The sequence below is a fragment of the Ascaphus truei genome, chromosome 7 (genome assembly GCF_040206685.1).
Source record: "Ascaphus truei isolate aAscTru1 chromosome 7, aAscTru1.hap1, whole genome shotgun sequence".
Taxonomy (NCBI): Eukaryota; Metazoa; Chordata; class Amphibia; order Anura; family Ascaphidae; genus Ascaphus; species Ascaphus truei.
Genome location: NC_134489.1, coordinates 14460356 through 14487546, shown reverse-complemented (window position 1 = coordinate 14487546; position 27191 = coordinate 14460356). Strand labels below are relative to the sequence as shown.

General features: G+C 46.8%; 1 protein-coding gene across 5 annotated transcripts in view; it reads right to left on the bottom strand.

The window, feature by feature from the left end:
* The window catches only part of LOC142498725 (cytochrome P450 2F2-like), a 70499-nt gene that overhangs the window by 24287 nt on the left and 19021 nt on the right, over positions 1 to 27191 (bottom strand). For all 5 annotated transcript variants that reach the window (XM_075607049.1, XM_075607054.1, XM_075607050.1 and 2 more), the window contains exons 7-9: positions 17347 to 17488; positions 16863 to 17050; positions 586 to 727 (exon numbers count right to left, since the gene is read on the bottom strand). In XM_075607049.1, the coding sequence (XP_075463164.1) occupies positions 586 to 727; positions 16863 to 17050; positions 17347 to 17488 (472 nt within the window). The remainder of the gene's footprint in view (positions 1 to 585; positions 728 to 16862; positions 17051 to 17346; positions 17489 to 27191) is intronic.

Genomic DNA, 27191 nt, shown 5'->3' with positions numbered 1-27191 from the left:
CAGATATTTTTAAATAGCAATCTTCGCATAGCAGGGTTTCCAAGTTTTCAGAATGACCCAGCACAGCCCGACCATACAAGATAAATGCACGTGTGGGTTTGGTATATCATTGGTAAACCATACGATCTGGTCTGGTCTGGTTCTAATTAGAATTCCTTTGAGGAAACGGTTACGGAATATTGCACTAAAGTGTCATATTGCGAACTAGATTACACAGTTCAAATCTTAAATGCAGCCTTGAGAGGGAGGAACAGGTTCACTCTCTCAGGCAAACAAAGAAATGATTAATCAAACATTCATAATACAGGCTGCATCATTGACCCCTTTAGTTCAAATTCCAAAACATTTTACTGATTAACTCAAACACATTTACGTTTCCACCTCTGGAAATCCTGAATCACATTTTGTATTTATACAGAGCCTTCCTATTCAAAAGTGATTTCAAAATACTGTATACTTTCATGTAGCAACTACTTTAATGGAATCCTGAATCCCAAACAGTATTTATAAACTTCGCCTTCCAGTTCCAAAGTGTTTTAAAATGATACTTTCATGCAGCCACCTCTGGGGTGTATGTGGCCTCACCCGCTGAGAATGCCATCAGTGCTTCATTCTTCTTAAACTGCCCATTTTCATCCAAGAAATTGCACGGGTCGAATTGTTCAGGGTTCTTGAACTCTCTTTCATCATAATGCACCGATGTCAGAAACGGTATGAAAACAGTTCCCTAGAGGAGAAATCACACACAACCCCACATTATAGGTTATCAATTAAGGGCTAGATCTACAAAGCTCTGTTAGGCTAATTATCATCACATTAACCTAAATTATAATTACAGTACAATGATCCTAACACCTATCCACTAAAGAGAATAACATAACAAAAATCTAGAGTCAACCACTCAAATAGTGTATCAATACATTTTGACGGACGTTAGGCTTACTCATATGTAAATCAGATGTTAATAAACCATTAGCCTAACATCGCAGATCCGCTAAACTCCGTTAATGTTAGCACAGGAAAATAATATTACGATAAAAAGGTCACACCAAACGTAACCAATAATCACAGACAGACCATGATTATCCCAACGTTATTTCTGTGAATTACGTATAATCACAAAGGCAAGTGTAAAGTGGTACCCTATATATTCTTTCGATATGGCCCTTAGAACTTTCCATTGAAATAGTTATGTGTCAGACCAAGATATATATTATGAATAATATAACAGTTAGAATCACATGAACAGATACATCTGATAAAGGGACCTTTAGTTAATGTTATAAACTGTATAATGTTATCGATTGATTAAATTGAATGTAGGATATGTTTGTAAGAGTTACCATGATATGTTATATATTGTTTACTTACTGAAGGATATGTGTACAATTACATTACAACTATTTCTTAGAATAAATACAAATACACAGAAAGAGTGAAGTTAACATTTGTTCACACACACAGTGCAAGCATATAAAGAAAAGCATCACTTTGACATTTGCAAAAAAATGCATAATGCAACAATCATCTCTTACAGAGAAGGGGCAGACTGACTAGGCCCCATTGTATGTGGTCTCACATGCTTTAATAGAGCTTGTGCCACTTGTTCTCTAGGTGGACTGGTATAAATTCCTACTTACCTACCCAAAGAAATGAAAAAGGTTAGTTTGTCCCAACCTATCCTTCCTAAATCCATGTCGATTATTACTAATAATTATGTTTTCTATTAAGTATTCCTGAATATTGTCCCATACTAAATCTTCAAGTAGCTTCCCCACTATTAATTTCAGGCATACAGGTCTGTAATTCCCTGATTGTGATCTAGCTCCCTTTATAAATATAGGCACCAGGTCTGCTTTACTCCAATCTTGTGGTACTGATCCTGTGGAAATGGAATCCTTGAATATTACATTTAATGGTTTGGCTATTACTCAACTTTGCTCCTTAAAAACCCTTGGGTGTATGCTATCGGGGCAGGGTGCTTTATTTATTTTCATTTTACCAAGCCATCTATGCACTCCTCCCAAAGTTAACCAATTGTTCGTTTATAGATTGTGGCTTCCTCCTGTGCCAATATTTTTTAAATTAACTCCTCCTTGGTAAACAGAGAGGCAAATAATTTATTTAATACATCCACCTTTACCTTATTGCCAATAATTTGTCTGCCCATTTCACACTGAAAAGGTCATATATTCTCATTTCAAATCCTTATTTTATTAAGGTACTTGAAAAATCTTTTAGGGTTTATCTTACTGTAACCCCCCTTTGGAAATGCTATGGCCTTAAGGGGTTAACTGTGTGGGCCAACACAGAGTAACACCCCTTTCCCCATCACATGATGCTGGGTGACAAGGCAGAATCATAACCTCGGTCACTTCTGCCTAATGACAGTGATAAAATCGCAGGATATATATAGTAGGGAGAGGGTTGTAGAAGGTTAGATCCTGGGAGGAATCACAGGGGAGGGAACTTACCGTGAATAGTGTATATAGGTTTATAATATATAATATTATACAGTAGCAAAGTTGGATCAGCCCAATTGGAGGCTACATAGCTGACTCTATGTCTTACAGTAGACTGCTTGATATCTAGCTTTTTTGGGCAATGCATGATGTCACAAGAGTGGCTAATGTGCTGCACTACATTGATGAATTCCTTTTTGTGGGGAGGGCTAAGCCGGGGATTTACAAAATATTCGGATGGGTTTTTCAGTAGTTCATGGGAACGTTTGAGTTCTTTTGGCAAGGGACATGAATGAGGGACTGTAATGTGTGCTCACCACAAACAGGACCGTGAGGTTGAGGTGGGGATGTAACCACCGACCTGCAACCGATCAACCAAGTCTGGAGTGCAGAGTGAAGGTTGCATAGCCAGGTCAGGGTAGGAGAAGACAGGATGGTCATGGTACTTGCCGTGGTCAAGGGTTGGAGAGATTGGATAGTCGTTGGGCGGTGCCAAGGTCCAGGAATATAGAAGATAGAAGTCCAAATGCAAGCCAAGTCAAGGGGTCAGAGAAGGCGGAGGTATAGGTACAAGCCAAGGTCAAACAGGAGCAAGAAAAGCAAGACAAGGTCAGACAAGGCAATAGCAGGGCAGCAGGATGTTTGAGGCAAACACTAGTTACACAAATCGAAGTTTATGCTCAGCCAGTTTGCAGCATGGCTGGCTGAGCATTTAAGGAACAGGCAGCCAATGGTAGGATAGCAGACAGATGCAGGGAAAAGAATGAAACCCGCCCCTTAGACATATTTAGTCCACAGATAGTTAGGGGCCGGGATGTGTGCATGTAAGAATAATTGGAGATGGAATAAACCCCTCGTGTACCCATTGCAACGTGGCGCCTGCGCGTAGCTTGCGTGCGGTTCGCATCACTCATGACATCATGGGGGAGGAGCCTGAGCATGGTCCGTGCGGTGTCTCTTAGCTTGTAGTGCGGCACCCATCATGTCATGGGGTGCATCACGGGGGTAGGGCTTAAGTTTGGTGTGCGTGCGGTGTCCCCAGCCTGGTTGCACGGCGTGCGTCACCCGACTCGTCAATGGTCGCGTCACGGAGGCAGGGCCGAAGTCCAATCCTCACAGTACCTCCGCCCCCCTTCAGGGGCAACCTCTGGACATACAAGGGATGGTTTGGAGGGAAACCTTTGAGAAAGGCCCGAACAAGCCTACGGGTGTGAAGTTGGTCCTTAGGGACTCAAGAACGCTCTTCGAGGCCGAAGCCCCTCCAATGAACCAGGTTCTGGATTTTGCCACGGTTGACCTGGAGTCCAAGATGGTTTGTACTTCGAACTCCTGTTGTCCCTCAACCAAGCGGGGTTCTGGCAGGGAGACAGAAGCAGGAGACTGAGGGTCCTGTATGATGGGTTTGAGCAGTGACGTATGGAACACAGATGGAATCTTCTTAGAAGCTGGCAACCGTAGCCTGTAGGCCACTGGATTTACTTTCTCGATAATTGTAAAAGGGCCAATGTACCTCGGCACCAATTTAGCTATGGGAACCTTCAAACGGATGTTTTTGTGGACAACGATCAGGAAGGAAAAAACCTGGTCACTGCGGATTTCTGCTCAGAAAATGTATTGTGAGCCAATGATTTGACGTTTTGGCCTCATGGGCTTTTCTCAAATGCAAACGTCATATCATTGGCTCACAATAAATTTTCTGAGCAGAAATCCGCAGTTCCCAGGTTTTTTCCTTCCTGTAAGATATTGGAGTACCACCCAGAGATTCCTGAACCAGGCGCACCGGTATTTATTTGATTTTGTTCTCCTTGTGGGAGTGCAGCATTACCCTCCTGTTTTGTGGACAACCATACAATTTCTTCCGGGTTGTATGTAGGAGTCTCACGACGATGTCGGTCAGCCTGTTTTTTCTGCAAAGAGACTGCCTTACGGAGATTTTCCTGAATCTTAGCCCAGGGCTCATGGAGATGCAGAATCCGGTTATCTGATGCTGATACCCTGGACCAGGGTCCTGCTGTAAGAAGAGCTGAGGGATGAAAGCCCAAGTAGGTAAAGAACAGCGAGTCGTGGGTTGACTCGTTGTGAAGATTATGAGAGAACTCGGCCCAGGGTAAAAGATCTGTCCAGTTGTCCTGGGTATCAGAGATGAAGCAACGGATGGACTCTATCGATCTCTCTGTGGGGGTACCCCAGGGCCCTGTCCTGGGACCCCTTCTCTTTTCTCTTTACACACTCTCTCTAGGTGACCTAATCACATCTTTTGGGTTTAAATATCCCCTCTATGCTGACGACACACAAATTTACCTTTCAACCCCTTACCTTACACCTGCTATACAGACCAAAGTTTCTGAATATCTCTCTGGAATATCATCTTGGATGGCCACCCGCCGACTGAATCTTAACATGGCAAAAACAGAGCTCCTTATACTTCCTCCCAAACCTGGCCTTACTACCTGCTTCCACATTACTGTTGGAAATCCGATCATTCACACAGTAGCCAAAGCACGCTGCTTAGGGGTCACACTCTATTCCTCTCTCACATTCTTCTCTCACATTCAACATGTTTCTAAAACTTGTCACTTTTTCCTCCGCAATATCACAAAGATATGCCCTTTCCTCTGTTACTCGTCTGCTAAAACTCTGACTCAGGCCCTCTGTCACGGTAGCTAGTAATAGGTTTATAAAACACACCAAAATATATCTGGGTTGAATTGAACACGACTTAGATATAAGAAATATAGTTTATTCCTTAAAGAAGGTGAACACACAAGATATACAAATAACAGACAAGAATTAGCACTTACTTAAGTGTTGAACAATGAAGCCATCAGGATACAGGATTGGCACTTCATTTAGCAATACAGGTTCAGAAGAAGACATCACGAAAAGACAGGAAAGACCCTGAGTATAGAGCTTACACTCGTTTATATGGCATTGAGTGCAAGTCATTGGAGAACCATTATCTGCACCCAATCCCTCCTTTCCACCTCACCTGGGAGGCACCGTAATACCTGCCCACTGGGTGGATATTATTCTAATCAGGGGCTTATTTCCCTAGCCCCCCTCCCACAAGTCTGGCGTCTGAATGTCTGTTTAGGCCAGGAAACCCTTTGTCCCAGGGTGTGAAACACAACACTTATCGTCAAGTACCCACGTCCTGCTTTCTTTTGTGCTAGCATACACAAGCAGGATGGGGACGCCTTTGATCAGGGGTTTATTGTAGACCACTTGTCTCCCCCCCTGAGCATTAACATACCATATGGGCTCTGGCTTTTTCTACCAGACCCAAAATACAATACAATCTTTAATATCTTCCCATATTAAAATAATCCGTTCTGTGGGTCTGAGCGGGCTGAAATTTGCCAGGTCCTCATGCTGGAAAACCTTTGCCAAAGTGGCTAAGTTTCAGCCTTGCACAACCCCCAGAACCGGAGATACAAAAAACAAGTTTAATTCCCCTATTAACTTTAATGCAGGATTCTTCACTTCTAGCTAAAAGAAATCTCTGCTTTTCACTCTCCCATTGAAATCAATGGCTCTGCCGCTATAGGCTTTCAATGGAGCAACTCCGCCGTTGAAGTCAATGGGCTATAGGCTTTCAATGGAGCCATTGAAGTCAAGTCGGTTTAACGCCACGCGGCTTTTCCCCCATTGGAATTAATATGGCCGGTGCCGCCATAGTAAATGCATGGTCCGGCGCCGCCATAGGATTCAATGGTATCTCCGCTCCCATTGGAGTCAATGGCGCGACCCTCGTGGCGCGCTCGACCCTTTATGGGGGTCCCTCATTCTCGGACCCGGTGGTGGTCGTGTGTGGGAGTTCCTAGGGTCTAGGGGCAAAAATAATTTTATTTCAGGGTGCCCTAGAACCTAAGTTTCCCACGCTAATTGTGTTTGAACTTGAACTCAGTGTGATCAAAGCTCTCTTTCAGATATTGTATCCGCTTCTGCGGTCTGCGGTTTGGATGGCTGCCAACCCGTTCCTGGAGGTCGGCATCGAGGAATCCCCATTGAAATGAATGGCTCCATTGACTTACAATGGGGAACCGCCGCTCCTCCTCTCGGGCGCCACCTGCAGGTCTTCTACGGAAATGGGCCCAAATCGCCAGAATCTCCATAGGGTTGTATTGAGCCCCAACGGCGACCTATGGAGAAACTGCAAAATGGAGCCTGCAAAGGCGGGAAAAGTGAACAAAGGGCTATAATCACTCCTTAACTATTAACCCCTTCCCTCCCGCATCAACCCCAGTGTATGTGTTGCTGCAGACACTGGAATGGGAACAATACATATTTACAGGGGAATACACATTTGGGTACTGAAGCAGGGTAAAAACACATTACTGGACCGCAGTCCAGTTAACCCCTTGCTTCCCAAGTGAGAGCAGGGGGTGGCCAAATGGGGTGTAAATCCTTTAATACTGGGCAAAACCCCCTCTCCCATGACACCCTCATTCTCTCCCGTCTTGATTACTGCAACCTCCTGCTGTCTGGCCTTCCTGCGTCTCACCTGTCTCCCCTACAATCTATCCTAAAAGCTGCTGCCAGAATCACTCTACTCATTCCTAAATCTGTCTCCGCGTCTCCCCTCCTGAAACCACTCTCCTGGCTTCCGATCAAATCATGCATCTCACACTCAATTTCCTTCCTCGCTTTTAAAGCTTTACACTCTTCTGCCCCTCCTTACATCTCAGCCCTAATTTCTTGCTATGCACCATCCCGACTATTGCGTTCTGCTCGAGGATGTCTTCTCTCTACCCCCTTTGTATCTAAAGCCCTCTTCCACCTTAAAGCTTTCTCACTGACTGCCCCACATCTATGGAATGCCCATCCCCTCAATACTCAACAAACCCTCTCTATCTACCTTTAAGACCCACCTTAAGACACATTTGCTTAAAGAATAGCACTGTGGATAATCCTGGTCAAATGATACATAAAGCTTGGCCCCCTGCAGACGCACTTACTAGAATTCCCTCCTACTGTCTCTATATGTTCCCCTACCTACCAATTAGATTGTAAGCTCCTCGGAGCAGGGACTCCTCTTCCTTAATGTTACTTTTATGTCTGAATCACTTATTCCCATGAACTGTTATTTATATTATTTGTTATTTATAGATTACATTGTGTATTACTACTGTGAAGCGCTATGTACATTTATGGCGCTATATAAATAAAGAAATACAATACAACTGTTCCAGTGATTGATTAGTTAGCTCTTTCTGACCGTTAGTCTGAGTATGATAGCCAGAAGAAAAGAACAGAGAGATCCCTAGTTGCTTGCAGAAGGTCCACCAAAACTTTGAGACAAATTGGGAGCCTCGATCAGACACAATGATCTGGGGAACCACATGAAGGGGGAATACCACCTTAATAAAGACTTCGGACAGTTTAAGGGCATTAGGTAGGCCTTTGAGAAGTATGAAGTGGACATGTTTCAAAAATCGATCGACTACAACCAGAATGTTGTTCCTACCTTTGGACACAGGTAGTTCCACGATGAAATCCATGGAGAGGTGAGTCCATGGGCGATCCGGGATTGGGAGCGGTTGTAGCAAACCAGGAGGCCTGATACAGGGAGTTTTGGTCTGGGCACAGGTGGGACATGCGGAGACAAATCCTTTTATGTCTTTACGCATGCCTGACCACCAAAAGGTCAATTCCAGGAGATCGATGGTTCTCTTGGTACCCGGGTGTCTGGAACTTTTAGAAGAGTGGCCCCATTCTAGTACCTTTCTATGATATGCATGTGTGGTAAAGAGACGTCCCTCTAGAATTTGGAGACCCTCCGAAACCTCAGTCTGGCCCTATGCGATGTCTTCCAACGAGTCAAAAGTTTTGGCAGAGATTATACATGATGGAGGGAGAATGGTTTCCTCACGATCTTCAACCTTGTGTTCTACTAGCAATTGATGAGAGGGCATCTGCATTCACATTTTTGGAGCCGGGTATGTAAGAAATTATGAAATTAAAGTGGGAGAAGAAAAGGGACCACTGTGCATGTCATGATCCCAAGCGGCGAGCATATTCAATGTAGTGGAGGTTGTTGTGATCTGTGAGAATAGTAACCGGATTTTCAGTGCCCTCGAGTAAATGTTGCCATTCTTCCAAAGCCATCTAAATGGCCAAAATTGCCTATGTCGTAGTTCTGTTTGGCAGATGAGAATTTTTGGAGAAGAAAGCATCAGGGTGCAGTTTGGCTTGCGGAGAATTCCTGTGGGACAAGACGGCTCCAGCTCCGACATCTGAAGCATCCACCTCAAGGGTAAAGGGTAATCCTGGATCGAGGTGCACAGAGCTTAGAAAAAGGCATTTTCAACTTCTTGAAAGCGTGGATGGCCGCCTGAGGCCACAGCTCCGCATTGGCTCCCTTCTGCATCATTGCTGTAATGGGCACCGCTACTGAAGAGAAGTTCTGAACGAACCTACGATAATAGTTGGCGAATCCCAGGAACCGTTGTACGACTTTCAGGGTTGTGAGCCAAGGCCAATTCAATACCGCTTAAACCTTGGCTGAATCCATTGGTAGGCTGGTGTCGGAGATTATGTAGCCTAGGAAGGATGTCATGGTCTGGTGAAACTGACATTTCTCCAATTTTGCTAAGAGGTGATTCTGTCGAAGACATTGGAGAGCCTGTTTGACATGGTCAGGATGATCACGGATGGTTTTGGGGAAGATAAGTATGTCATCCAAATATAAAATGACGAATTGGTCAAGAAGATCCCTAAAAATGTTGTTGACAAAATCCTGGAATACTGCGGGAGAGCTGCACCTTCTAAACTGCATGACCAGGTATTAATAGTGGCTGTGCCGTGTATTAAAGGCCGTCTTCCACTCATCCCCTTGTGGGATTCTTACCAGGCTGTAAGCTCCCTGTAAATCTAATTTGGTAAAAATTGGTGGAACCCTGTAGCCTGTCAAAAAGTTTGGTAATAAGGGGTAACGGATACCGTTTTTAGATTGTAATTTTATTAAGCCAATACACAGCCTGAGAGATCCGTCCTTCTTCTTAACATAGAAAATCCCTGGATCTGCCGGAGACAAGGACTTCCGAATAAAACCTCTGCAGTGTAACGATGCGTGGAACACACCCCCTGTGTCGTGTTCCTTCCTTACCTTTTTTCTTCTGATCGCCGCCCTCTAGCTGCGAGTCAAGATCCTGTGTCTTTAAGGATTCTGAAGCAAATGACGCCATCTTACTTCCTGGCAAACCCTGCCCTCATCCTCCTGACAGAAAGTAGGCCTCTCTTTGACTTTCTCATTGCTATTAGTCATTTGCTGCCTACCCAGGTGCCTGCTAGTACTACCATCGCATGCTGTTCCTGCCTGGACCTCCTTGGGATCTTTACTCATCTCCTTTGGATTCCGGAAGACTGGGACAGTCACTCATTTACTACTGAGGTTAGTTTACCATCGGGTAGTGTAGGACCTGCTTAGTAGGGTTCACCTTGACGTGATAGCAGGCTCATAATTCCTTGGCCAATGGATTAGACTAAGAACCCTTATGTTATATTTAGTTTCGCTGCACCTTGCTGTTTCTGGCACTATGCCTTTAAGCAGGCTGGACGTCCTCCAAGAAGCAATTCCCTTGTGGATGTTACCTTGTGCTCTGGACTCTACCTCCCCTGCTCCTCACTTGTGGCTTACCCACAACCCCCGCGTTGGTGCCTGAGAACGCACGCACTCCCGCTCTGCTGTCAGAGCATGCGCACACATGCAGCTGGATCAGTCATATCTCTGAGCTTGGACCTGCACCTCCGGACGCGTCGCACATTCTCCTGCGCATGGCCGATCCCCAGCTGCGTGGCAACTCACTCCCTTTCGTCTCCTGCGGATTCCCCACCTCGCTATCCGGTCCCTTTCCATTCTCTGGCTTGTGTGTAGGAGCTCAAGCATGACATGTAGATTCTCCTGGATATACTCCTTCATGACTTTGATCTCGGGAGGGGATAGTGGGTAGGAACATCCTTGCAAGGGCACAGAGCCAGGTAGAAGGTTGATGGTGCAATCAAAAGACCAGTGGGGTGGTAATTCCTCGGATTAAGCCTTGCTGAAGACGTCCAGAAATTCTGAATACATTTTAGGTAGAAGAGAGGTTATCTGTTCAGGTACAGAGGCCCCGCATAGGGCTTTGGATGGTGAGGAGCAATTCTGGGAGCAGTAAGGACTCCATTGAAATGGTTGTGCCTCGGTCCAGTGGATCCGAGGGTTGTGTTGCTGGAGCAACGGTAGTCCTAGAATATTGTCCACTGTAGGCGTTGGAATAATGTCCAATAGGATTGACTCGGTGTGGTACTTTCAGATCTGTAATTGAAAGGGGATAGTTTGTAGAGTCATTAAAGCTGGTTGTAAAGGTTGGCAATCAATAGCCTCCAGACGAACTTGATGACTTTTGCACACCAAAGGAATTTTCTTCTTCTTTGCAAAGCCCTGGTCGATAAAATTCCCACCTGACCTGGAGTCCAGAAAGGCCCGAGTGGTGGCCTTGAAGGTATCACCGGTTAGGGTGATGGATACCAAAAGCCTGGTTGGTGTTTGGGGAGGAAAAGCAGACAATGTTCTCAGTGAGGTCCTCCCGGCTCTTACTGGTATTTTGCATTTTTCCAGCTTTAACAGGCAGGCGAGTGCCTGGTGCCCAGCATTTCCGCAATACAGGCAGAGTCCGGCATCCCATCTGCGCTGTTTCTGTCCGAATGACAATTTGTTGCCTGCGAGCTGCATGGGTTCCTCCGGATCAAGAATCGGAGGTTTAGGGAACCCTGGTAGAGAGTGTGGGATGACTGCGTTCCTGGCTTGCGTCGATTTCTCTCGGCTCTTCACTCCTGTAGCCTTAAGTCCACTCGAATGCATAGTCTGAAAGCTTCGTGGGATGCTCCTGTGCAGCGAGTTCATTTTTAAGATTCTCAGAGAGGCCTTGCCAGAATACTGCCGCCAATGCCTGATCATTTCAGCCGGACTCAGCAGCTATGGTACGAGATTTAACCACGTATCGGCCATGGGATGGCTGCCTTCGGATATATGAAACAGAGAAGAAGCAGTTGTTACCTTGCGCCCGGGTGTTTCGAATACTCTGCGGAATTCCGTGATGAAATGGGCTACGTCACCTGTGAGGTCCAGTCTTTGCTCACAGATGGATGAAGCCCAGGCGAAGGTGTCGTCCACTAGCAGTGATATGATATTGCCACCTTGGACCACTGGGAAAGTGTGATGGCATAAATTCAAACTGGATATTACATTGGTTCTCTCTGCACACTGACAAGCCTTCCTTCTCTTGCTGTCTGTTTGCTTCCCCAGTTTTCAGCAGCACGGGGGATTGGGGGATTGGAGGATTGGGGGATTGGAGCATGCCTCCCCCTAGGTGAAATTCTGTGACATGATTATGATTGTGTTTGTGTGTTGTGTCTGTGTGTGTGTGTGTGTTGTGTTGGTTGTGATTGAGCGTGTTTTGTGTGTGTTGTGGTTGAGGGTGTGTGGGTGTTGTGATTATGTGTGTGTGTATTGTCTGTGTTGGTTGTGATTGTGTGTTGTGATTGATTGTGTGTGTTGTGATTGTGTAGGTTCTGATTGGAAACCTGGGTGTGCAGGCTGGCAGACGCTGTGCGTGGGAGGGTGAAATAGCTCTGCGTGGGCGACCAAGAAGATGTACGTGGGCGGGCAGCCAAGAAGATGTGCGCGAGCGGGCAGCCGAAGATGTGCACGGGCGGCCTAACAGGATAGTGCAGGTGGCAGCCATGTGATGGTGTGTGTGCGCATGCGCGAGGGCTTTGGAGGTACGGGGAGGAGCACGTCCGAGCGCGTGAAGTCAAACGCCCCTCCTTCCGGTGTCTGCCCTGCAATAGCGCTGGGTTCCTCCTCTCCTCCGCTGGCGACCAGCTTTGCTGCGATCCTCTGCGAGTGAAACGGTAGGCTGCCACTATATCAATCACAGAAATAATAAAAAAAAATTTTTTTGAAAACACTTCCCCTGCTTGTGCTTTCAAAATTATGCAGGACACCCTGTGCTCATGCTTGGAGAGTTGGTGAAGTCACCGCTCTCGGAGGCACCGTGGACGCAGTCTAATTTTGCAAGCGCGAGCTGTTGAAATATGTAAGTATTTAAACATATTTGTATTTACATTGTATGCAAATCACATCAGGATATGGAAAAGAAAGTGAAAACACAAAATAGTGCAATAGTGTCTACTCCAACAGATAATTTCAATGCTGGAAGTTCTATAAAATTTGCACTCACGTGTTTAACGTGAAATGAAAGCATTGTGGTTATTCAAAGTTACCAACTTATGTCTCCAGACAGGTACTCCAGATCCATATAGAGGGGGGGAAAATCCATATACAACAAAGGGAAAGCAAAAATAGTATAGTACTGTTTTTAATGTTAAAAACACCAAGTATTCCACTTGCATAAGTGCCTTTGTTTGAGAGCATTCAGACCACCCTGGGTCATATGGTCAGACAAGGATATTCACAGCAGCAGCATCTGCTCCACGGCCGTCACAGCAGGTACTGGGCTGATTAAAGTTGTCCTCCACTCTGGATGTCATCAACAAGGGCTTCTTAGTAATCACTGATTCACCCAACGCGCGTTTCCACTGCAAAGTCTTCATCAGGGGCTAATCAGGATTAGCTTTACCACCAGATATGACTGTTTTTAAGGGTCTTTATTTTGCAGTGCTTTGATAGGAACATCTGGTTCAGAACTAAGCATGTACCAGGTATTAAGAGCAAAGAGGCGGATTCACTTTTTCGATTTCAGTTTGCAGGTTTCCAAGACCTACAGTAGCACTGAGGGTGAGTCTGCATGGAGATCCATGCCTGCAAGTTCTTTGGGTCCAGCAGGTCTTGATGGAGTGAGCAAGCTGATGTGCAAGTCTGTTGCCCCTGGTACGTGGGAGGCATAAACCTTTGATTTGAGGGATTGTGTAAAAATGTATAGTTGCAGAAGTGGTGAGCAGGAAGGGGGCACTTCACAAGTCGTATTGGTGACTTATTTTAGGAAGCAGAGAAGAAGGCAACATAAAAATTGAGCTCTCAAACAGTTCACTCAGGGAGCACACCAATTAATACAACTTTATGTTTAATAACTGAATTAAAATATATACATATGCACAAAACTATTCAAGAAAAAATATAATCTAAACTAATAATAAAATTCTATTGAAATTAAAAAGTTCATCAGGGCGAGAGTGCAGCTGGGTGACCTCAGCAGTGAGATTTGTAATTAACCTTCAAAAGGACTTTGATTGGTGAAGTGATTATTCAGCCAATAAAATACTGAATTAATTTACAGAAACAGGCTGCCAAGTCAATTATATATAGTATCAAAATTGGATCCGAGCAACAAAATGAGTAGCCAAGTTTTGCTTATTCAAACAAAAGTAATCTCAAATTAAATCAATAGTACAAGGTACTGTACTTGTATCAGGAGCAACTCCTGTGTGGATACAAACTATAACCACATACAGCTGTATTGAATATGGAGAGGGTCCTTAGTTCTAGTGTGACTCCAGAATATTAATTGACAGCTCTCAAAATTGCATGGGTATACTATATACTGTACCCCAACCTCTCCAGAACAAATATGAGTGGTACATATAGTCAATAATGGCTAGGTGCTCTGGCAGCTAAACTACATGAACTCAGCTTTAAGGTGACACACTGAAAGCTGGGTACTATAACGGGATACATTGTAGCTATGTCAGACTAGATTTAAAATCCCTCTAGCTTGTCTTAATGCTTGCTCTTTCTCTCACATGCAGTTTTATCTTTTAACCACTTCCCCCCTCCTTCATCGTGGTAACTGCCTACTCATCAGGGGTAGCATGGAGTATGCTCTTGTAGGGGTTTGCTTTTTCTTTAAGTTTGGGTGGTGTTCAGGATTCTACTAAGTATTTTCTGGTCCATAGGATAGTTTTCGGTTGGAGGAGACAAGCTAGATGGGCAGTTACAGTAGATGGGAGCCGGCTATATTAGATATATGGTTCATTTTGTATTAGGGCAGGTACACCTTGAGCAGGTTTAAGGGTTATACCAGGACTGGTATGGTTTATTAGTTTTTGAGTTGATTGAATATTTTGATGTAGTTAGGTTTACAGGGGATAATGTAAAGGTTTCCAGACTGGGTAAGAGGGGGTTACATTGGCATAATTGTTACCATAAGTGAAGTGTTAAGGCGATGCAGTTCTCAGGAGCCAGGTGCCGCACACTACCACACACAGGCGCACGGCTCCCCTACCTGCTCCTGCGTCTGCTGCCGAAACCCTGGACTCGCGCAGTCTCACGTGCGCTCCCGCTTCCCCCGCATATACGCGTGTCTCTTCCTCACGGCAGGCAGCGCACTCACGCGGGCGCATGCATGCTAATGCCGCAGCAGGAGTCCCCGCCTCTCGAACGCGGCAGGCGTCATCTGCATGTGGCACACGCGCATTACACGCGCGCGATGCACCCGAGCTCCGTGGCAACAGAGTCTGATTGCTCCCAAACACCTCCATCTGGCTTCCTCACCTTAGCCTTTTGAAGGCTCCACGCTGGCACTCCCCGTTTCCGCCTCCTCTTGGGATTGGACTGCTTCACCTATTTAGGCTCAGCTGTGCCACTGGCACTTTGGCTGAGCATAAGCTTCCTGTTCCTGTGCTTACCCCTCCTGTCTCCTAGTTATCCTGCCTTGCCTCGTTTAATCTTCCGTGTACCGACCCCAGCTTGCTTTTGGACCACCGCTTCTATGGAATACTGACCTTGGCTATCCTCGACCCTCCGCAACTCTCCTACCCTGAACTCGGCTCTTGGACCTCGACCATTCTACCTTCTCCAGCACCGACCTCAGCGACAAGTATCTTCTACGTTCCGGACTTCTCCTACCCTAACCTTGGCAAGTATTACGATGACTCTACTTCTAAGGTAAGTTTAATTACTGTGTAGGGTAGGAAGTTAATTAAAAGGGTTTAAGCCATTAGGGTAGGGGGTTAATGTAAGGCGGGTTAATTTAAGGAGTTTTAGTGGTTAGGGTACGGGGTTAATTTAAGGGTTTTAGTGGGTAGGGGGATAATTTAAGGTGTGCTAGAGTAAGCTCTTAGGCTAGGGGTTTTAGGGTAAGACATTAGGTTAGAGGGGATTAGGGTAAAGCACTTATTTTAGCAGCGAAATGGCCGGCAGTGGCAGATTCCGGCAGCGGGGTGTCGCGGCAAAGCATCAGTGGTCATTTGGTCACGGCAAAGCGACCGTGGCCAAATATCCTAGACCATTGCACATGTGCAGTCTCTAGAGCTGATGTGGGGTGATCCTTAAGGACTAGACTAAGCTGATGTGGCTATTAAGTGACCCACTTTTAGTTTGGTCTTTGATTACAGTACACCCATGGTGGTCTGGCATTAAGCTAGCAGTTTGAGAGAGCTGTAAATGTTTTATAGGAAGGTGAACAAGGCTATGTAGATGTTTCTTACTTAGTTGGGTGGGTTTGTAGTTTGGCACAAGGATTTTGAGGGGGGCCTGTTTGGGCTTTTTTGGGAGGAGAATAGGGTCAACCTATCAGAAATAAGTTCTGATATTTTCAACTTAGACTTGCAGGTGAGCCTGAAAGGGCTATTGGTTGTGGGTGGAGGGGTGGTGTATTGGCCTGAGGACTTTGTAGGTTTGACTCCATTATTTGTAGGTTGGTAGACCTCTTGAGGTGTGTTATGGGGGGAGGCAGTGTCATATTCTGCCTTTACGGTTTGTATTGGAGTGTACTCTCCGGTTGTGTGTGTTATATAGTCAACCAGGCTTGAGACAGCTGCTGGCAATTTGGAGTTTTGCTATGTGTATCCCCTTGGCTCTGTGTTTGGGCATGGATAATCAAGCTGTCATGGTCATCAGGAATGTTTTGCTTGTCATGTAGGTATGTTCTGGGGTCAATAAACCTGTGGCCATGTGTCTACCACTCAGCAGTCCAGTGTGTTCATTTGAGTACGGTATTGGAACAGGAAAGTCATGTCTCTGGTTAGTATACAGTAGTAATAATGAAGTGGCATAGAAAGTTTTAAGCAAGATATATGCAGTACATATAGTAAGGGTGAGTGGTTTTCTGCAATAAATACTCTAAAAATAAACTGAAGTTTTATATTTGTATTTAAGGGCTGTCCTCCAAAAAAAAAAAACAAGTGGTAGTCTGGGTTTGTTAAACAGAAATGTAAAAAAAGAAGTGATGCATTGGTTAGTAAATAAAAACTAGTGGGTTTGTACATTTTAAAAATATTGTTACTGTGGGTATTAAAATAAAAAAATAGTTGTGATTTTCAAGGATTGTAACTAAACAGTAGTAATACACTGGGGCTCTAAATATAAAAAAAGTAGTGTTTTTTAGCAGTGTAAAAATTCAAAATACAGTAGTAGTGGAAAAAAATGTTTGTTGTTATATTATTTCTGCTTGTTCATACCTTAGGGAATTTGTACTCTCTGATCTGGGTGGCCTTGGTCAGCTTATGTGGGAGAGCGAGAGGGATAACATTAGTAAATCTCAGGACCTCAAGGATAAAGGCTTGCATGTAAGGCATCCGAGTCCTGTCCTCATAGCTTGGACAACGGTGAGGACCAATAACAGCATCAATCTCTTTGTAGAGTTTCTCTGTGAAGACATTAAAGTATCACACCTGCATGCATGGGGACAAATACCCTCATGAATCCCATGAAAGTCTATGAGGACAAATATATATATTTTTAAACGTGGATCCCAAATCATTGGGATCAAATCATTGGAGGTGGGGACAAATTATTTCAGTTGAGTGGCATACAAATGAAAGTCTATGGGAAGAAATAACTGTTTGTAGAGGTGGTTCACACTAAAGTCTTTGAGAACAAAGAGGCTTGCTATAGTTTTCTGTTCAACTGCCACACTCCATCTTTCTTGCTTCCAGCACTTACCTGCAACTTTAGGGTATTTCATAATTAACAAGAAACCAAATCTCAGTGTTGTACTGACAGTCTCTGTCCCACCAAAGAATAGAATCATCGTGCTCATCACCAAAGAGTTGTCATTGAAGAAAGAAGAGAGATTCTTTTTTTCCTGTTGAAGGACACAGGAAGTTGTATTAAAGACATTTATTACTGTTGCTGTGCTATGACTTTACTCTCTCGGTTCCTCTCAGTCCCCTGTCTTTCCCACCCCTTTATTCTGTGTCAGCAAATATAAAAGTGCCTATACTGATGAAAAATTATAAATTAAAAGGTTATAAATAATATAAAATAAAACCAACTTCCCAGATGCAAAATATTTTTGGGGGGCCACTCGTTTACTGTTGTACAAGCCCGGGCCTTGCAGCAAATGGGTAAAATAGAATAGTCATATGAAACTCACAGAGGCATTATGGGGAGTGGTTAAATAGAGAAATAGGAAGAGTTATGGAGCAGTTATATGAAGCAATAGTAGGAGAAAAGTTACATGTTCACAAATTAACCCAAACTCTGCAGCCCTGTGCCTATCCCCACTGTGTCTGTTTATATAAATCTACCTGCCTAGTGATCTGCATTACACATAATCAACTTGCTAAACAAGTTTCTTACATGTCATACAACTGCAAATAGAAACTGTTTCTTGCATTTATAAACAGACCTCAGTGTCATTATATATGTAGCCTGGCCTCCCGTCCGCTACTGTCGCGGCCCCTTTAAACCTCCAACATCCCCGAAAAAATTCGGGGATGTTTTCCGTTTCTGGTGTGTTTCCCTGCGCGTCGGACGCATTGCATAGATAACGCTAATGGCGCTTAACATTGAAAGCGCTCGCGGTGCCAAAAACGTCCCGCATCTGCCCTCGATTTCAAAAATCGCGGGGAAATGGCCGCAGGAGATTAAAGGCAGCCGCCACTGTACTTCTCTGTCTGGACCTTTCCAGTGTAAGGCCTGTTAGGTGCAGGCAGTGGAGGGGTTAATTCATTCAATAAGGTCTGTGTGTGTTTTGCATCCTTGAATTGTGTCATCCGTATCCAAGGGCGGGCCTTAGCAACTACTAGAGAGTGTCAGCCTGAAAGAAGGATACTGATTGGTTATCACTCACTTTAGATGAACCAATCAGTGTTCAACCTGCTCTGTTAAGGGGCAGGATTACAGCCACTAATCTCAGGTTGTAAGTATCGGCACACTCCTAAATTCAGGGTGCGGATTTCATTCTATCTCCTCCCCTGTGGCGTGAATGGCGTGAAGAGCATCAACCTCCGCCTCCTAAAGAGATGGAGGAGAGGACCACCAGGCCTAACACGGGACTAAAGTTGGAGTCAGGGCACTGACAATGGGAAGATGGAAAATGATACCTATGTGCTGTTTATATCATCTGCATGCAATAAAGAGCCAGTTGTACCAGAACAAGTGTGATTCACTGTCTTGCTGCTGAAAGAAGAACAAAGGTGTCAGTATGGGCCATCCCCTGCTCAACTCAGAGGATCCATACTGTCTGGAAGCGCTGCACCGAGAAAGATCAAGGTAATCTGCACCCCTATCCTGGTTTTCCCCACACCATCGCAGAGCACTCAGCCCTCCTGTTTACCAACAGATACAGCCCAACACCTAGAAAGTAGCTAGATAAGAAGCAGACCCCCCCAATATCACTTAAGGTGGGGTACAAGGGCTACATTTGGAGGCACTGCTGAGATCATGGCTCCCTATGCAACAGGACAGGTTTTTGCAGCAGCAGGATTGGGACTTTGTGTGTGCACAGAGAGGCTTTTTCATGCTTCCTCACTAAAGAAATATGTTGGGGTGACCCCCTGGTCATTGTGCCAGGCAGTGTGGATACCCTCATATATTCACTGCTACTCTGTGGGGCAATTCCATGAGGCTCCACAAAGGAGCATGGACACCCACATACAACTTCTAAAAATATGATTTGGGGTGACTACTTGAGGCTTCACCAGGGAGGAGTGGGTACCCTGCATATCAGTTACCAGGAAGATAATAGGGAGCAGGTTCCTGAGGCGACACCAGGGAGCCTGCAGCCTATTACCTGGCACTGCAGTTGGGGCAACTACCTGAGGCTTCACCAGGGAGGAGTGGGCACCTTTCTGTAAACCACCACAGAGATAAGCAGCAAGGGGACAGGGCCTCTGAGGCGTCACCAGGGACCCCTGTGTACTCAAGCAATAATGGACTATTACAGTAATTCGTGAGGCATTCCCTGAGGCTCTACCAGGGTGCGTGGAACTCAAAGAAAAGAAAATATGTTTTATTTTGTGTTACACGTGTTCTCAAGTCCTCACAAAATAGTGGTTTTACTTTCAAGGAGAACCGCATGGTTGCTGGACTTTGTGCTTTTAAAATGGCGGTTCCAGAGAACTGGGAGCCGCATGTACTCAAACTACCTCAAAATGGCGGTTCCCACCGACACCAGGGAAGCTGCGTGCTGTTTTGTAAAAGTTGCACCAAATTGAACTCCAGTTTGCAAGAAACAGAGCGAACTTCCAAAACCCCTCCCCCTTCCTTGCTCCTGTTTGGATTAAACTGTTCACCAGGGGGAGGAGCTGGGTGTGCCCTGACAAAGCACACAGGATGTGAGGAGCCAAATATGCTTGTAGTTCAGACACACCAGTTGTGCTGGCTCTAATTGCCTCCAATTGTTCCAGTATGGATAATCGTGGTCAAGTCTACGAATTCACCGCAGGAGTTCTAGTCATCAGAGACTTCCATGAGACCCTTCTGTACTTCTAGGGGTCTGTCCGCTGTGCGACTACCCGGACCGGCAACTACAATTGCTGGGGAGCTGCCTAGCTTGCCGTTTACCCAATCTCAGGACTAGGCCTGAAGAACCCCAACCTGTTGATATCGCTTTGAGCACTACGGAGCTGCACACTTTATAACAGCTGGAATGTAAGCTGTCGCTGTTGGTTCAGGGTTCTGCAGATGATGCTGCTTGTCACTATCTTGCGATGGTCTACGAGCTATTCTACCCAGACCTGCCAGTAGTGGCCACTTACCTGCTTCCGTAGCGAGTATGGAGCTCTCCTCTGTGAAACATGGCGGCCAGAAAGAAGGCTCTCTACTTGGTTCCACTGCCTGGGTGACTGCCTTCAAGAAGGTACCTGGTGCCTCTCCACCTCCGGAGCCATCCCTCCCTGTGTCCAGCGTGACATTTGTGGATAGAAGTGTAAGGATGCGGGGATTGCGGCGCTCACAGCGCGACCCATTCTTACCTCCGAATGCTCCTGCTGCCGTGAGATGGCTTCCTCACCTCCCTCAACCTGCTCCCGCTGTGCGGGTGCGCCCCCCTTGTTTCCGACGGACCAGCCCCGCGGTCTCTCAGGGCTCTGGCGGTCTCCTCTAGTCACGAGCACGCACTCTCCGACTTTACAGAGCGCGCGCCGGGGAAGGATAATTTATTCACTGCACTAGCAGTGAAACCACGCCCCCAACTCTCACACAGGCTGCTGCTTAACCCTAAAGCTCCCCACCTGGCTGCCTATCATAGGAACCAATCCAGGACAGCTCCTCATGTTCCTCCAGGACTGCCTCCATTCCCTATTGGTCAGCCACAATATATAGTACCTGTCTTGCCTCTCTCGCATTGCTTGCGGACGTCTATTCTGGCTCTCCCTTTGCTCTTCATTTATTCAGGTTGCGACCCGGCTTGGCGGACGTCCCTCTCTGTCTCTGTTCCCCGGCTCCCACTTGACCTTGCTGCTTCTCTCATCCCTCGACCACAGCTTAGACCTCAACCTCCCGGATCTTCTCTCTCCCTGACGTTTGCTAACGGCAACAACTACATCTCTTCTGTATCGGGACCGGCAAGTATTGCTACACCTATTCCCATCTGGCCTGGCAACGCCAAAACACCAAACTCCGGACACGCTCCTTCTGCTGCGGGTGCGTGCACATATACGTCCCCACCTCAGTATAAGGGACGAGTCTGGTCTGCGGGCAGCACCGGCGTAACATTATGTCGAGCCCACAAGACGCAGACCAGACCCAGACCAGACTGATATGGCCTCCATGATGACGGCTATGTATCAACAAGTCCAACAGGTACAGGACCTTTCATTTCAGGCATCACCTGTGGCCGCACCGCCGGTGCCAGCAGAATCGGTATCCGCAGCGACCTCAGGCCCGAAGATCCTGGCACCTAAGCCATTTGTGGGGATCCGCACGCCTGTCGCGGTTTTCTCAATCAATGCGAGATCCAGGTTGAGATGGCCCCGCAGCAGTATTCCACTGGTCATAAGAAAGTGGCATATGTGTACAGCCTACACACAGGGAATGCTCTGGCATGGGCCTCCCCGATTTGGGAACTACGTCCCGAAATCACCCAAAATTACACGGCCTTTAGATGAGACTTTCGACAGGTCTTCGATACCCCCGCACGCCAAGAAACTGCCTCTGTTTCTTTGCTTGAGATTTCTCAGGGACGTCGTCTCGTGGCCCAGTATGCCTTGCAGTTCAGGACCGTAGCAGCTGAGACACGATGGGACCAGGAGGCCTTTAGTCTCAGTCTTCTGGCGGGGCTTTGCGGACTCTGTGCAGGACGAGCTCGCCTCACAACCTATGCCCGGGCTTCAGGAGGAACTCATCTCCCAAGCCATTCGAGTGGATCAGCGCCTTCAGGTATGCCACGCTAAGCGCCAGCACCCCCGATTTATGCCCTTTCGTGCTCCTTTTCCCAGGTTCTCTTCAACCACAGGACCTGCCGTCTCCCCGCTGCCCGCTCTGGATCCGATGCAACTTAGAGTCCAGCGTCCTCGGGCACCAATACGACAAGTTCGCCAAGCCGGTGGGTTATGTTACTACTGCGGATCCTCTGAGCATCTGGTCCGTGAATGTCCACTACACCCGGGAAACGACCAAACCCAGTTAGTACGAAGGGGCTCTCCTGGGTGCTAAATCTTCCCAAAAAGTTGACCATTCCCGTCTCCCTCTCTGGTCCTTCCTTCCGCACATCCACTGCGGCATTTATCGATTCCGGCGCAGGAGGAAATTTCATGGACCAGACCTTCTCTGAACAGAACCAGATTCCACTCGTTAGGAAGAAGTCTCCCGTTGCCTTGTTTGGGATCGATGGCCGTCCGCTCACCCCGGCATACATTTCCTTGGAGACTTGCCCCCTCACCCTTTCCTCTCATTCCCACAAGGAGACCCTGGCCTTTGATGTAATCCATGCTCCTGGAACACCAGTCACCCTTGCTTACCTTGGTTGCAGAAGCACAATCCTCACATCAACTGGACATCCCAAGATCCCATTATCTGGAGGTCAAGGTCAGAGGACTCACCTCTACCAGCTGTACTCCCACCTCAACTGGTGGCCAATACATCCAACCCTAAGGGAGATTTACCCGCCCTGTATGCAGATTTTCTGGATGTCTTCTGCAAAACTCAATTCGAACTAATAACCCCTCACAGATCATACGATTGTCCGATAGACTTGGTACCTGGATACACATTGCCCAAATCCAAATCCTATCCCCTCTCTCTGCCTGAGACAGAAGCCATGAACGGATACACTGGAGACACACTTTATTCGAGCTCGGCTAGTCCCACGAATTCGGGTATACCCGGGTGTATTGAGGTTTGTGACTGTTTTCTGCCCGAGTGCATTGAGGTATTTTCCAGGCAGGGATTGAAGCATTTTATTCCCGCTGGCTGAAATACTGCACAGTATATATATATATACTGCATTACAAATCATGAATTTATGCCATCTGGTAGACACGCGAAGCATTGCAGCCTATTAAATCCTAATCATTATCATTTAACAGATCAGCCGCCCGTCAGCCAGGCATGAACCCAGGCTGGGAAGGCAAACGCAACGGGGCTTGTCAGAGGTGAGGAGCGGCGCATTCCAGGTATCTGCCAGGTACATACTGGGTATTTGCTCGAATAAAGTGTGTCGGTGCAGTACATCTGTGAGAACTTGAAGCAGGGCTTTATACGGTATTCCAATTCGCCCGCGTGGTCTGGATTCTTTTTCGTTAAGAAAAAAGACGGTACTCTCAGGCCGTGTATAGACTACCGGGGACTGAACTGCATTACGGTGAAGAACCATTACCCACTTCCACTCATCTCTGAACTCTTCGACAGACTTCAAGGTGCTAACCTGTTCTCCAAGCTTGACCTTCGCGGGGCGTATAATCTTATTCGCATCCGGGAGGCGATGAATGGAAGACCGCCTTCAACACCCGTAGCGGCCATTACGAATATATCGTGATGCCCTTCGGCATATGCAACGCCCCGGCGGTTTTTCAGGACTTTATCAGTGACATCTTTCGGGATGTCCTTAACCATTTTGTAATTCTTTATCTGGATGACATCGTTATTTTTTCCAAGAATCTACAGGATCATATCATCCATACTAAGTTTGTACTCTCCCGCCTCCGAGAGAACCGATTGTTTGCCAAGATGGAGAAGTGTCTCTTTCACCAGTCTACCACCTCCTTTCTTGGGTATATTATTTCCAACAGGGGATTGGCCATGGACCCTGAGAAACTTAAAGCCGTAGTGGATTGGCCGCAACCTGACTCCCTCAAGGCTATTCAGCGGTTTCTAAGGTTTTCCAATTATTATCGGAAGTTTATTCGTAACTTTTCCACCATCATCGCTCCGATCACGGCACTGACCCAAAAAGGAGCTGATCCTTCGTCTTGGTCTCCTGAGGCAGTCACGGCTTTCGAAACATTGAAACAAGCATTTGTCTCAGCTCCCATCCTCCGACACCGAACACCAATTTTTCATTCACTCTAGAGGTAGACGCTTCGGACAGCGGGGCCGGCGCAGTCCTATCCCAGAGATTTTCTCCCCAGGATAAACTTCACCCTTGCGTTTTTTTCTTTAAGAAGTTTTCCCCAGCTGAGAGGAACTATGACCTGGGCAATAGGGAACTTTTGGCTGTCAAGTTGGCCCTTCAGTAATGGAGGCATCTGTTGGAAGGGTAAAAAGAGCCGTTCACTATTCTCACGGACCATAAAAATCTTTTATACATCGAGAATGCCCGCCACTTAGGGCCCCGACAAGCCCGCTGGTCGCTATTTTTCTCCAGGTTTAATTTTATTTTGTCCTACATTCCCGGCACCAAGAACGTCAAGGCGGTTGCTCTCTCTAGACAATATTCTTCTGAAGAGAGACCAAAGAAAACTACCGAGTCTATCCTTCCCAAGCAAAAGATCCTCACGGTCGCTGCATTCAAGAATCTTGAGAAGATGATCAAGTCTCAAAAACACCTTCCTAGTGATCTTGAGATCCCGAAGGACACCTTATATGTGGAGCCCAAGTTTATTCCTGAGATTCTGGAATGGGGGCACGCTTCCCGTTTGGCAGGACATCCGGGTTTCAAGAAAACTTTGGATCTCATCCGTTGCAACTTCTGGTGGCCCAATATGGCCAAATCCATCCTTGAATTCACTTGGGCCTGTCCGGTATGTGCACGCAATAAGATTCCTCGTCAGAGACCCCATGGTCTACTTTTGCCTTTACCCATCTCGGAGCGCCCCATGTCCCACATATGCATGGACTTTATTGTCGAATTGCCTAGGTCAAATGGCATGAACACCATTCTAGTGGTGGTGGATCGGTTTTCCAAGATGGCATTCCGGATTCATGGATTTCCCACATCCATCGTATCGGATCGTGGCTCTTAATTGGTCTCCAGATTCTGGAGGACCTTCACCAGAAGACTGGGCATTTCTTCCTCCTTTTCTTCGGGATATCACCCTCAATCTAATGGACAGACCGAGAGGGTTAATCAATCTCTCGAGAAGTATTTAAGGTGATTCGTCTCTGACTCCCAGGATGACTGGGCGGAATTACTTCCCTGGGCTGAGTATGCCTTTAATTTGTCCAAGAATGAATCCACTCTTGAGACTCTTTTCTTTATTCATTACGGATTTCACCCGGCTCGCCTACCTATTTCCAATATCCAAATTTCCAGCTGTGGATGAACACATCTCCCTCCTACAGGACTCTTGGGCTAGAATTCAATCGGCACTTTAAAATTCCTCCCTGACTTCTAAAATCCAGGCTGACCGCCGTCACCAACCTGCACCCAACTACAAACCAGGGGATAAGGTTTGGCTGTCCACCAAAAATATCCACCTCAAAACCCCTTCCCCTAAATTGGCACCTAGGTTTCTGGGGCCATTTCCTATCATGGAGCAGGTAAACCCGGTGGCCTTCCGTCTTCAATTACCTCAAAGCATGAAAATTCCTAATGTTTTTCACACATCTCTTCTCAAACCGTTCATTTCCAGTCCTCTCTTTCCAGACCACACTCTGAGACCAGACCCAGTTATCATACAGGGCAACGAAGAGTATGATGTCCAAGCCATACTGGATTCCCGCCTCTCGAGAGGTAAGGTTCAATTCTTGCTCCATTGGAAGGGCTTTGGACCCGAAGAGAGATCATGAGTATCTCTTAAAGACATTCACTCACCTGGGCTTCTCAAACGTTTCTGAAAAAAGTTTCTGTCCAAACAATGGGAGGATTATCCTGAGGCCGACCCTGAAGGGGGGGTACTGTAAGGATGCGGGGATCGCGGCACTCACAGCGCGACCCCTCCTTACCTCAAAATTCCCCCGCTGTCGTGAGACGGCTTCCTCACCTCCCTCAACCTGCTCCTGCTGTGCGGGGGCGCCCCCCTTGTTTCCGACAGACCATCACTTCCCTGTGGTCTCTAAGGGCTCTGGCGTCTCCTCTGGTCCTGTGCGCGCACTGTCTGACTTTACAGAGCGTGCACCGGGCAAGGATAATTTATTCACTGCACTAGCAGTGAAACCACTCCCCCAACTCTCACACAGGCTGCTGCTTAATCCTAAAGCTCCCCACCTGGCTGCCTATCATAGGAACCAATCCAGGACAGCTCCTCATGTTCCTCCAGGACTGCCTCCATTCCCTATTGGTCAGCCGCAATATATAGTACCTGTCTTGCCTCTCTCACATTGCTCGACATAGTCTGCACTTGCGGACGTCTATTCTGGCTCTCCCTTTGCTCTTCGTTTATTCAGGTTGGCGGACGTCCCTGTCTGGATCTGGACCCCGGCTCCCACTTGACCTTGCTGCTTCTCTCATCCCTCGACCACAACTTGGACCTCCACCTCCCGGATCTTCTCTCTCCCTGACCTTGGCTAACGGCAACGACTACATCTCTTCAGTACCGGTACCGGCAAGTATTGCTACACCTATTCCCACCTGGCCTGGCAATGCCAAAACACCACACTCTGGACACGCTCCTTCTGCTGCAGGTGCGTGCACATTTACATCCCCACCTCAGTATAAGGGACGAGTCTGGTCTGCGGGCAGCACCGGTGTAACAAGTAGCTTGCCGTTTGAACCCTGCGGAGACGCCCCACCACCATAATGTGCGGTGGGTGCCTCCACTGATCCAGTACTTGCTACCCTAGATGACCACACAGCGACACCTGTTGTTGCTCCAACACCGGGAATGAAAGAGGCCACAGAGCCGCCCGGCCGGGTGGGCTTACTTAACACAGCTGCCGCTCAGTTGAGTGATACGCCTAAGCTTGACCTTTTTCTCCTTCGTTGTTGGGAGTGGAAGGAAGCCAAAGATGCTCTCCAGGCCAAAGCTCTGGCTGAATCCGTTACATGAAATCTAAAGGTCGGAGCATCCTGAATTTAGCTGGGACTGTGGACAGTGCCATTGCTCCTCCTGGGGTGATTTGTACCGATTTTCCCTCCAGAGACTTTGGTGTGGCCCCTTTGTCATCAGTGGCCCATGTCTCTGTTTCACCTATCCCTTCTGTCCCGCCTTCCCCTTCCATCACCAGTTCCACGGTGAGATCAC